Genomic DNA, 12682 nt, shown 5'->3' with positions numbered 1-12682 from the left:
GGCACGCAAGGAAAATTCGTGCACTTTCGCTGACAAGGTACAGTCGATTTCAATGCCGCAAAACGCATTTTTTATTATTTTTGTTTTGTTTTAAAGTTTGGTGCAAGTTCTTTGAAACAGCATGCATGTTGCACAATGAATTTAAAGTTTTGTTTATCAAATTAGCACTGTGGCTCTCAAGTTTGAGCAACGCCTCTTTTGAGAAAAATAAGATATTTCTCGAGTGCCGTATTGTTTGCGTGTCATTGCGTTTGTTTTTGTTTTTGTTTTTTTGACGTTGCTGGCGGGTGTTAAGCTGGCGGAATTTTATTGGTGGATGAAAAGTAGAAAAAAAATGACGATAACAACTAAAGATTAAAAAGAATCAATTTTATCGTCCTGGTAAACACCGCGAGCTGCATTTTTTTAATATATATATATATATATATGTGGAGCTTTTTATGTGCTCTCTTACCGCGCGTAAGTATAGATGCTGACGCTCACTTGAAAACGGCCGTGGCTCGTGCCTGGCCCGACGCCGCAGTGGCGTTTTGTACCGGATGCAAGCGTTGCATGGGCGCGTCTTACGGGCTCGCTCACGCCCCCTGGCCGAGAGAAACAGGCCTCTAAAGTTAAGCTTGTTAGATAGAAAGTGAGCGTCCACGTTTGTTTCGTCTGGCTACTTTCCTACATTATTTTCTTTTCCAGCTACACGAATCAGTGAATGGTGCGGAGGTACCCCTTAATTTCAACGTAACTATACCGTGAAATAAAGGGGGAGAGTCCGCCCCAGTTTCACTAAAAACTGGGTTAATCTAGACATGAACGCCTCTCCGGTCAAATGGAGAAAAACCACCCCTTCTAGCTAAACTTCTAGCCACCGTAGTGGAGGTATCCCATCCCGCATTCGCAGCAGGAGCATAGTTTGGCGGATTTTGTTTCCTCTTCTTTGCCGCATCATCATCGTGACCGGGTAACGTGATTCAAATAATGTTGTTTCATGCGCAGGCTGCGCGGTGCAAGCCCGGCGGTGGCAGAAAGACGAGCACTTTTAAATGTAACGTGACATGCGATATCATTTCTATTTTATTTCCGCACTGTTTTTTTGTGTTTTTTTTTTCCGAGAACGCGTCGCGTCGTTAATGACACGTAACAATTTGTGAACTGTTTCGGTCAACACAACTAACTGAGTCATCGGACTTTTTGTTACATTGTTTTTATATTTCTTATCGTTATTTGGTTCACGACCTTCTCGTGTTTTAGTGAGTGCGACCCAGAGCCAATCAGAAGACGAAGAAAAAGAACAAAGGGCTCACATGATGGCATAGATAGCGACACTGGATCGGCGGCGGCTTGGTTTAGAAGCAGGGACTCAATCCCGCCAGACGGTTGTGAGCTACCGTCCTGCGTCAGCCCGTCCCGTCAGTCCCAGACTTGGTAAGGTGCCTCCTTGTTCGAAGTTGGACGGGCCCGCTTCTCGGAATATTTTGAAAGCTCCAACAACGGTCCGTGTCACTCTTCAACGCCAACGCCGATTCGATTTACTATTACGGTTCCACGGCCACATAAGGGCCAGTCTAACAGAATGCCGAGGCGCCTCGCAGTCGTAGAGGATTCCTCCGACACTGAAGAGTTGTCGGACAACCAGGAGATTGACCAGCAGCGCAACGTCCCGGTCTCGAAGAGGAGCCTGGAATATCCCCCCGAGGAAGGCGACGTCGTGAGACGCATCAATATTGCGGGGAAACCGGGCAACACCCTTGCCATGATCCGCGAAGCTGTCGAATTTCATGGTGAGTGCTTCGATGCCGTCTTTATGCGCATAGTTTTTTTTTTGGGAGCTCGTGTTTCCTTTACAGTTTAATCTGCAAGAATCTTGAGCTTATCAGCTTGTAAAACATAATCTCCAGTAATCACTTGGGTCAATCGGAACGCGTGGCCGAGACTGCGGCTGTTAATGCTTTCTGTAAATTCATTGAGCTCCGAGAGGAGATATCCGCCTGCACATTGCTCATTTGAGCTCCGAGAGCAGGGAGCCCCCGAGACTCCCTGATTTGAACCACTGGCTAGCGTCTTTCAGAAGCAGGGATCACAAACTAGCCCAGTATCGACGACGCTGGCTCCGCCGAAAAGCTTGCGCGAGCAACCTTTCGTGACACCATGCGTTCCCTTGTCCTCTTACTCCCCTCTCCCGCTGCTGGAGGGGGGTTTCAACGCAACTGCAAATGCGTCATTTTATATAATACGGGCATGAACTAGCCTACATTTTGGGATATTCGTGATGGCAGAAGTCGGAATGAAGAGAATCAAGTGTTTTAATCAAATTACAGCCACTTCATGTTCCCTTTAAGCAGGGGACACGTGAGCGATGAAACCGGACGCCGCGCGGCAGTTTCCATAGCAACTTGTGCGGACGCTGTGATGACGTGGCGGCTTCGCATAAGTCCACGTCACAGCGTCCGCGCAAGTTATGGAAACCGCCGTGCAGCGTCAGTTTTCGACGCTCATGTGTCCCTGGCTTTAACGCGCTCCCTCCGTGCGCTAAGATGCGCCCGTTGTCACGTGATCAAGTGGCTGAGTCAACACCCACCACTTCACCGAAAGAAACGCACGGTCGCGCTCTTCAGTGAAGCTTGACTCTTAATCTACTGGCCATAACGTATTATAGATCTGACTTGTTACCGCCAATGTTCTACATATTAGAAACTTGCTTACATGCGCGTCGCAACTTGCAGGTTAAGAGAGTAAGGTATTTTTATTTGTCATGGCACTTTTCGGGACAGTTGCCTGGCTGCTTGTCCAACCCAAGGGAACGGGAGAGCCACATTTAATGAACAAGAAACTATATTTAATGTTAAACGGGCTCAATAATTAGTAACATTGAGCAGCTTGGCTTGTGGCTGTCCATTCTCGGCTCTGAGATGCCATCCATCGAACGAGCGCTTGAGCAATAGAAACATGTTCCTTTATGGTCTCTAAATAATCTGAGCATCCACCGAGGGATTGATTCTTACCGGGCACAAGCCGGCAGGTGACACAAGGGTCGTGTCCAATTTGTGAAAGGAATTTTAGCTGTGACGCTCCGGAACCGCTGGGACCCGAGATCATGACAGTCGAAGCTTTCCGGAGAAACAAAGTAGTCTGCTCGTTCGTTCGGCATTTGTCATCGGCAATCAATTTGCTCGTTCATTGTCCTCATGCGCCAGTTCTCTTGTCCTTTCGCGGTATCTGGTATGGTCAGCATTCAATGTTGTTTTATTAATGGTCCCTCTGAACAACTGCTTGCAATTGGAGGATAACGTGCTGGTCGTTATCTCTTCAGGCACAATGCGAGGTATGAATTCTTAGCATATGTTTGGGTTAAAGTTTTCCATGGCACGTTCATGTAAGTTTCATATTCTGTTTAAGCATAGAAGCTGCTGTAAAATCTGCCCCCCCCCCCCCCCCCCCCCCGGCCCGCCCACTACTTTCCAGAGAGAAATGAGAAAAACGCCCCACTACGCCTTTCTGTATGAATTCATCTGACGTTACCAAAAGAGAAAAAATAGCTCCCGACAGCGCCCCAGTTTCGAGATTAGCGCCTAGAAAACGAATGAACCGTATAATTAGGAATGATCCTCTGCGTACTAGTAATTCATAGGGCTGGGCGTGCATTAAATTTTTTAACCCGTTTATTCTATACCGTTTAGTCGATGAATTAATCTATTAGGTTTCGTTCATTCTCACGCTTAATAATGAAAAACAAAATTGCATTTTCCGAATATGCGATAAACGGCGCAATGTATAATTTCAGATTTTAAATCAACCTTGGATGTCTAGTTGAGAACAGTCCAGAAAACCACACCCAGAAATAAATATTCCAGCCGCAGAGGCCAAGAGGTTCGATGATATTCTCCGGCAATAGAGAACTCTTTTCGTTGTTCACAATACTCTCTGCTGCGCTGAACGGACACTCGCGCCACGGCATTGAAGTGGTCGGGACACGTGTAACCTTGTTTGGAGTTAAAAATATCGCCCCTCACGGTTTACTTGTGTACTATGGGGTTCAAATGCAATGTGAACAGCGGAACGCGTGGCCTTCGGTACATGTTGCGCCTCCTGGAGGCCTTTTGAAACTGATAAAACCGCGGGTTGGAGACAAGGGCGCTGTGAGTCTGTGCGTCATACTCCGATGTATTAAACCCTCACCCAGCACAACGCAAGCTTTAATGCTACGCCGGTGGCGCGCTGGAAGTTGCCGGTGGCGCGCTGGAAGTTCCGCAGCAGCCACTTTTGTTGGCTCGCGGCATGAGCCATACGAGAAGGTTCGCTGCTCGGGGCAAGTGCAGGCTGCTTGCGCGCGCGCCCTTCAAGCGCGAGAGCGTCCATGGAGCATTACCGCAGCGTCATGGTCCCATAAATTTCGCAGTTTTTTTTTTTCTTAACACCCGTTATGGTGGCCGAGACTAAGTGGAAGAGGCTGTGAGCTTCGGACCTGGTATCCCGCATAATGGACGGTCTACCTTGTTGGATAACTTCCGTTGTAGACGCTGAAAGTGACTTCACAAAGTATTAATCGACTATCACCAAGACCAGCTTAGCGATATACAACGGCAAAAGCCAGTCGGCCCAGAAAGCTACTGCTCCGGTGCTGCATGAGGCGTCAAACTTTGCCGGTTACAGCATTCGTGTTTCCAAGTTGTTCATTATTTCTTATTGCAGAAATGCTACCTGGCAATAAACACGTCATTTCCCATCCCCGCTATTCCACTATTTTGCAGGAGCCATGCTATCTATGTCCTTCACGAGGACGTCCGAGTGGTTCTTATAAGTCGTCAATCAAGCTCCACGAGACTTCCGTGCTCGAACGAACTGCTTTACTTCTATTTCACCCTTCTGACGCAGGGTTACCAGCTAATGGGCGCGCTGAATGACATTCTGGCTGCCTGCAAAATGCCAATGATAAAGTTGTTGCATTTTGTTAAAATGTGCGGTAAATGCGGGACCTGGTGGAACTGCATTTTAGCAATCCCAGCGCCACACACGAGACACAATAACTATAGTCCGTTGCAACTCAAGAAGGTAGGGTGAGGGTAAGACGGGACGAGGAAGCGGACTGAACGCAGGAGAAGAGGGGAAAACCTTTTCGCTTTAGCGTTCAGTCTACTTCCTCCTCCCCGGCCCGTCTTACCCTCGCCCTACCTTCTTGAGTTGCAACAGACTAGAGAGAGGGGACACAGGGCGAGCGCTGGGAGCTGAGACATAAACTTTGCCAAGTGACTGACTTCAGTTAGGCATCTGCAACCGTCCTGGGTCCCTTGTTATCCTGTCTCGAATTTCGCACTGTTTCTGCTATATTGTTGACAAGTAAATGACAACGCATATGAAGAAAATTGTTCACAAAACTAACTGCGCAAGTTAGGAGGGAGCGTTACGCTGCTGTAATGCTCCATGGACGCGCAATCAGCCTGCTCCTCTTGCGAACGGCGAGCTTCCTCGCATGGCTCTTGCCGAGCCAACGTGAGCGGCTGCGACGGAACTTCTAGCGCAGCGTTGAAGCTTGGGTTGTGCTGGGCGAGGGTCAAACACATCGGAGTAGGATGCACTCTCGCAGCGCCCTACTCTCCAACCCGCAGTTTTTATCAGTTTCAAAAGGGGAAGTGACTTAATACTTTGCACGCAAGGCAGTAATTTTAACCAGTAATCTTGTTCCTCTTTTCACTGCTTCTCAGATGACAAGAAGGGGTCCACTCCGCGATCTCTCTTCGCCTGGATTGTCGGTAAGTTCTTTGGAAAGCTTTTCGCCACGGGGAAGCTATTCGCTGGTGCTTTGTTTTGTACACCGATTGTACGAGTAATCATTCTGGAAGGTAAACGTTTCGTCTTTAGTGTTTTGACGAATGAGCACGTGACCTTGAACCGTCGACTGACATGTTCACGTCTTGATTATGGCTTAGAGCAGGGGTGCCCGACTGCAGTGTTGTGCAAAATACTCAACGAAAGAACTTAAGATAATATGCTATATACCCCTTTGAAAATGTATTTAGAGTAGTATTAAAGTTGCTTTTACTAGAAACTATCTTCAGTAGAGTATATACACTTTGACAAAGTAATTGAATTACATTGGCAGAAACTTGGCGAGTGGCTTCCAAGCTGGTAATGTAATAATAAAAAAGAAAATCAAAAGGGGCGCTCCTCTTCGCTGAAAATCGCATTCAGCTGCGACCTTTCGGACTCTCAAGAAGCGACTTAGCTGCCGCAATTGAAGTTTACTTTAAAATAATTCATTATATAGGAGGGTAGTTTGAAAAGTCTCCGGAATGAAAAAGAAAGCAATATATATAATTTAAGTTATACTTTGTTTTTCGACGTAATCCCCCCGAAACTCGACACACTAGGTCCAGCGTTTCTCCAGCTTTTTTATTCACTCCCGGAAATGACGTTCTTCGAGATCCCAAAGTAACTGTTCACGGCCTCCATCACCTCTTCCTTCGATAAATCGTTTTCCACCCAGGAAGATCTTGAGCTTCCGGAGTAGGTGGAAGTCCGAGGGAACCAAATCAGGTGAATACGGTGGATGCGAAATGGATGAACCTTAGTTCCGTCCGTTTTTGCTGAGCGACTGCGCTTGAATGGGCGGGTGCATAGTCGTGGTGAAACGCCTCTTTCTTGACTATTCCCGGGTGCCTTTCTTGAATTACTTGTTTCAGCTTGTCCAGAAGTGTTATGTAGTATTGTCTAGTAACTGTTTTTCCCTTTTCAAGATGACGAGGAAAATTATTTTGGCGTCCCTAAAAACTGATGACATCACCTTGCCAACCGTCTGAATGATCTTTGCCTTTCTCGAAGCCGATTCGCCGAGCGCAGTACATTGTTTCGAATGACTTTTTGTTTCTGGCGTGTAACGGTGGACCCAGACCTCGTCCTAGTTATAAATCGCCGAACCGTAGGCTGACGTTCGGGCTTGAATGCGTTTTTGCTCCGGATTGAACTAGCGGGGCCCCGATATTGCAGAAAGAGTTTTTAATCGTACTTCATTTTGTAAATTATGACCAACTCGTTCAGAAAAGATGCCCACTGCTCCCTCAATTTCGCTCACTTCTATGCGGCGGTCTTCCAAAACCAAGCCATAGATTTTACCCACAGTGTGGTAACTGTTTTTGGACGTGCTGAACGTGGTTCATCATTTGTGTCCGTACGACCACGCTTGAATTTGGAAACGCAAAACCTCGCGGTGGAAAACGAAGGTGATGACTCCCCAAGAAAAGAATTTAACCAGGATTTGATCTCCATCGCATATTTTCCTTCCGAATAAAAAAAGATGACTTAACGAATTTTATTATTTATTGCAAATGTTCATGGTTGCTCGACTAGAATGGTTGTGAAAGCCAGCATTTTTAAGATTTCAATCTGGCACTTGTGATCTTCATACGAAGGGGTGGCCAACACACCGACATAAAAATATTTTGGTAAAAAAGCTCCCTGGCGGCGATTCCGGAAACTTTTCCAATCTAACCTCGTACGACATATGTAACTGAAAGATTTTGGGAACAAGGGGACTCGCGTAATGGAGGGAAGGCAACTGGAGTGCTTCAGTTCGGCTGTAAGCTCGGCTCATGACTTATTCCGCAAAAAGTTTGTAATATGCCTTACCGCGATTTGGCGAACTTGTGTCATTGTTTATCCCTAACAGCCGCACTGGAAGTTGATCAGGCATCAGTGAATGACAAACGTGCATGCAAGGGAGAAACATCGGAAAAGAGCAGCCTCTGTCGTTGATGAAGAACCAAGAGCTAGTATATTGTCTCCCCACCCAAGGGCGAAGAGCAGCGCTTGTACCTTCAAACTATCAAAATAAGTATTGAAGGTCAAGAGGGAAACGCAATAAACACAAGTGTGTCCACGAAACCGCTTTTTAATCCCTGGCTCCACCTAACGAAAAACTGGGTTGGTGGATTCTGAGGATGTGCGCGCATTTAGGAGGCACACAAGCTTTGGGGAAGCCAGGCCACTGCAACTTAATTAAACCAGAAGGGTGTAGCTTCTTAGGCCGAGGAAGTGTTCACTTACTTGAAAACGTGCTCGCGCATTTTCATACCAGAACCCCCCCTGAACCGGTAATTTTCCAAAATGGTCCATTGTGACTGCACCAAGCACTGGCGTCACAATGTTCCGGTGACGGAACCACTCCAGCTTCAGACAAAAGGAACTCGGACTTTCCTGCGTTCGTTTTCTAATTGCGAGTTTCGTCAAAAATCTCAGCCCGGCTAACCTAGCAACTGTACCCATCCTGCGTCAAAAAATGACTACCTGCTGCGCTTTTCTGCTTCCATATGAAACGAAATCGAGTTTTTAATGTCATTGTTCCGCCATCGTTCTTGGGGTATGTTACTTGTCTAAATATCGATCTCTATATAAGGGTTTTCAATGGTGCCGTGAGCATCGTCTAAAATAGTACGAAACCAATGTATTTTTTTTTATCCACTGTACAACGTAAAGTACCCTTCGGCCCACCGGATGGTTTCCGGTCGGTACATTGACTCCTGGTCTAGGACTGGTGAGCTACAGGGACTTGGTATTATCTGTGTGCGAGTAAAGTATTTTCTTCTCATACCTGACACTACTACACAAATAATTATTTAGCAGTGTTGTACACTTGGATGTAAAGGCATGTAAAATGGCTGAATTCACCTTATCTTCCAACTTTTTGCCGGAGACCTTTTCATATATATACACATTTCGGGTGATGGCATTCGTCGTAGCGTCCAGTTACGGTTCGGCAAAAGCAGGCCCCGTCGTTTTGGTGCCTTCATCCACGTGCAAGAGAACTGGCAAGAGCATCGAACCAGAGCCTGGTTTGACAGACGTACCAGTTGTGCTTTTACTGCGTTCGCCTATCGCTGGCGATCGTTTGTTCTCCTGCCACTGTTACTCAAGTATGAGCACAGCTTTGCTGATTTTTGTCTTGATGTTATTCAGCCGTGATCGTATGTTTGTTGCGCTCTCATCCGCGTGCTGAAACACTGGCGCGTGGACGCTTCCGCAGCAACCCCGCCGAAGCTTGTGCGGCGCTGAGTCTTCGGTTCTTGGGCGACCTTGTCACAGCAGCCTTTAATTTGGTGCAGTCCCGGTACGAGGCTAGCTCGGAACATCAAGTCCGCGCTTTTCCCACGAAGGCCGAAAGTTGTGTCACCTAATTATGCTTCTTACAACTTGCCGGTGTCGGAGACACGTCCCAAGAGCCACGGTTATGTAAAGAAGTCGACTTGCGCTCCTGTGAAATTTTATAACCTTTCTGATCGTCATCTTTATTTAATTTTCAGGCAAATATAAGCAAGACGAGAAGCGCTTCAAACTCAGCTTCCGACGGGCGTTCCTGAAGGGCATCGAGGATGGCGTGCTGGTTCGCACAAACGCCACCAAAACCAAGCAGGGCCTCAGCGGCCGCGTGAAGCTGGCTCCGGCCGAGCCAAAGCCGAGGCAGAAACCTAGGAAGCCTGCTCCCAAGAAGGCTAAGGATGCCCCGGTCGAAGATCCCGAGGATGAAGGGTCGTCGGCGTCCGAGACTCCTGCGATCCCCAAGCCTCCCGCCAAACCAAAGGCCCCGAAGAAGGTCAAGGCCCTCGTCCCTCAGGTCGTGGATGACGCGAACGAAGGGCACGACGCGGCACACGTGGCAGCAGTGAAAGCCCCGAAGAAGGTCAAGGCCCTCGTCCCTCAGGTCGTGGATGACGCGAACGAAGGGCACGACGCGGCACACGTGGCAGCAGTGAAAGCCCCGAAGGCGAAAGCAGGGAGGCCCCGCAAGAAGCCCACCGAGAAAAAGGAGGAAGGCCCTCCGCCCGTGAAGACAAAGCAGACGGCCGGGAAGAAGGCGCCTTCCGCGGATTTTGAGCAGGAAGCGGACTCGGAAGCAGACCAGGAAGAGCCCGCAAAGGCGGCTGCTGCGAAGGGCCGTCCGCAAGCCCTGCGGTCTCGTAGGAATGCGCTCTGAAATTGCTCATGCTCATGGCGCTGTGCTTTTATTATCAAAGTGCAATGTGTTGGGCTTTTTTTTTTATATGCACGCTCTCTGTCAGATTCTGGGTTTTAATGTTTTTAACGATGCGCACATAAAGAGCTACTGGAGTTCTTGGGCGTTATCATTTTTAAATTCTGTATGTAGAAATGGGATGGTTTGGTTATATCGGTGTCTTTTTGTACACACTCCAATGTTCTGCTTTTTGATACTGTTTAATTTCAGTTCGAACAGATTTTTTACAAAAGGGGGTAAAATCTGGACTAGTGCCATCTTCACCGTGCATTTATCAAGCTCGGTGGGCATTAGATGAGGGTATAATCACCATGGTAAGTTGACTGATTAACAAAAATGTGTTGATAATTTTTAATTATTGATATTAGGGTTTATATTAGTTACATTGACGGAAATTACAATTGGATACCTCAGAAGTTGAAAGAATATGCAAAAATGTAGATCTTCTTAAGATAAAGCTTGATAAGTTCGTTTTTTAGCAGAACAAGCGCGTCGCAAGCCCTGCCCACAATGGCTCTAAAAAGAGTGGAATAGTTTCAGTCACATCGGTCACTTGTATTGTCGGCGTACTCACCAAGGCCACGCTGCCGAGATAGTGATTACTTCTAAACGGACTGTGGGGGCTGAAGACGACGTACAGAACTGAGACGGAAAGAAACTCTTAAGTGGGGGAGCCATTGTAAAAGTAGAATTGGGGATCTCCATGGGATGGGCTAGTGTCGCTGAATACTATGTTAGAGTACCGCATTCCCATTATAATGGTTTGCCGACAAAATCCTCACTCTAGTCAATTGGACAAAAGCAGTCACGTGAAACTTGTTATTATCATAGTCACTGTTCGATCGCCGCCACGAGCCACCATATTGTGGCCAGCCAGCTTCTGCTGCAACGCGAGACCGGCAAAAGACTCTTCTGCTTCTTGTCGGACAAGAACGCTACTGCGAAGCGGAGGAGTGTTGGCTTGCCATTATAAAACTAAAATTCCAAGTCCACTGCAGGAAGCAATCTTTGTGGGGTGAGTTTATGTCACTGGTCTTAGAGTATCGCTCGCCGGCTTGCCGCCGGTTAGGCTGCTTCGACTGAACTTAGTTCGACACAAAGGATGCTTGGAAGAATGGCTCCTTCTGAGTAGGAATTCTGCTTGCCCGCCCTGGAGGGTGGGCCAGTAGACACACTTCCGTACGGGCTTTCGCCTTTCTGTTTGGCCTCGCATCCTCCCTAGGATAACACTTGAACTGCACAAATGACGATTGATTACGCTTATGATTGCGGGAGGCACTCATTTGATCGAATGACGTTTTAGCGAACGCCCACGTTTCAACGACACTTAAGCGAATAGTCGGACACCGCGAAGCGGCGTTTTCGGGTGGGCTAAGTGGGTTCATATTTTTGTAATGAGCCGCCGCAGACTGTCGCCGCGAAGCGGAGTAAAGCGGAGCGCGGCGGATGGGTTAACGCGCGCCCCCCGTTATTAGCTAAAACGTCGATTCGCTCAAATGTCGCTTTTCGCTAAAACGTCATTCGCTCTTGTGATCTGGACCCATGAAGAATTCGAAGCATGAATGTCCGGGTGACTCGTAAAGTAATTAAATCGAACAGTCGCGGAACACTGTCGCGGCCCAGCTTTTAGGATTCACCACATCCGCTAGCTGGCGCCGTGGAGCCTAATTATTTACATATTCGTTGTATTTGTACCATTAAGAAATAGGGTTTCAAAGACTATTAGTCTCAAACTATTTTTACATATTTCTAAGACTATTAGTAGCTTCGAACGTTTTCTTTTCAACAAATTTAAACCACTGGGACTTTGGAAAGACGCACGACTTGGCAGCTGCCACAACGTCAGACAAGGTGGCGGATTCGGCGTATAGTTGCCGACATCGTGTGGATTTCTGGGCGGTCCTTCTTTGTCACGAAGGTGAGACAGCTAAAGCGAAACCACGTGGAGTGTGTTTCGAGCGTCTCTTGAGCGTCAGCTACGTCGCTAAAAAGCTATTTTCTGTATCCTATAAACTCAAGCGAGCTGACGCTGCAATTACGAGCGTGTTTTCTTAAAAAACGCTTTCACTTCACGAGCGTGCGTGCATTACAGGTTCGTTTGAAGCGACGAGCTCGCTCTCCTAGCTCTTCTTTTGCTCGCCTTTACGGTAAAATGGAGTACATTTCTAGGAACGCCTGCAAAACATTTATTTTTGTTATGGTTGTCTCTGTGGTCAACAAATATTTCTGCATTTAACAATTCTCCCGTACGGTTGTCCCCTTCCTTCCTCAGCTGAGTGAAGCGGTCTTAATTTTATATTGCATATTGTGCATAGTCTACTCTGGAATTTAAAATTCTAGCATGCATTGAAGCAATTGATGCCTACCTAAATTCGATTTCTAGTTAGACACGGCAGACCAGGTGGCGCAAGCTGCCGCCTAATACCAAAGGAATCAATTATATTCGTTATCTACCCATTCAAATAGCAGCCATTTGTGCCTCTAGCTATATGTAGTGAAAAGGAACGCCCAAACAGGAAGCCGAGACCAACTTCACAACACCCGCTTGGTGCGCTGACAGTCAAGTGAGTCGCTGGTGCCTACGGGAGTGGCCACTCTTTAGGTTAGTATATTAGTCTATGGCACGATCGACGGCCAGCTGCCTTGACAATCGTCATGGGGAAGTCATTGCTGAACTTCGTTGCAAGCTTC

General features: G+C 47.3%; 1 protein-coding gene across 1 annotated transcript; it reads left to right on the top strand.

Moving 5' to 3' along the window:
* Positions 1 to 1564: 1564 nt before the first annotated feature.
* LOC8034014 (histone H1.3-like) lies at positions 1565 to 9998 on the top strand. Its single transcript, XM_042287241.1, has 3 exons — positions 1565 to 1772; positions 9282 to 9571; positions 9659 to 9998. The coding sequence occupies exons 1-3, from the start codon at positions 1565 to 1567 to the stop codon at positions 9950 to 9952; spliced, it is 792 nt and encodes a 263-aa protein (XP_042143175.1). The 3' UTR covers positions 9953 to 9998.
* The last annotated feature ends 2684 nt before the right edge of the window (positions 9999 to 12682 follow it).

Source organism: Ixodes scapularis, unplaced genomic scaffold, assembly GCF_016920785.2.
Source record: "Ixodes scapularis isolate PalLabHiFi unplaced genomic scaffold, ASM1692078v2 PGA_scaffold9__187_contigs__length_104089568, whole genome shotgun sequence".
Lineage (NCBI taxonomy): Eukaryota > Metazoa > Arthropoda > Arachnida > Ixodida > Ixodidae > Ixodes > Ixodes scapularis.
Note: the sequence above shows the minus strand (reverse complement) of the source record. Positions and strands in the feature narration are given on the sequence as shown.

Bases quoted from the DNA above. Each gene is read 5' to 3' on its own strand.
- LOC8034014 (XM_042287241.1), top strand. From the start codon at position 1,565: ATGCCGAGGCGCCTCGCAGTCGTAGAGGATTCCTCCGACACTGAAGAG. The intron at 1,773-9,281 runs GTGAGTGCTTCG...TTTAATTTTCAG, and splicing joins CGAAGCTGTCGAATTTCATG to GCAAATATAAGCAAGACGAG. The intron at 9,572-9,658 runs GTCAAGGCCCTC...GCCCCGAAGAAG, and splicing joins AACCAAAGGCCCCGAAGAAG to GTCAAGGCCCTCGTCCCTCA.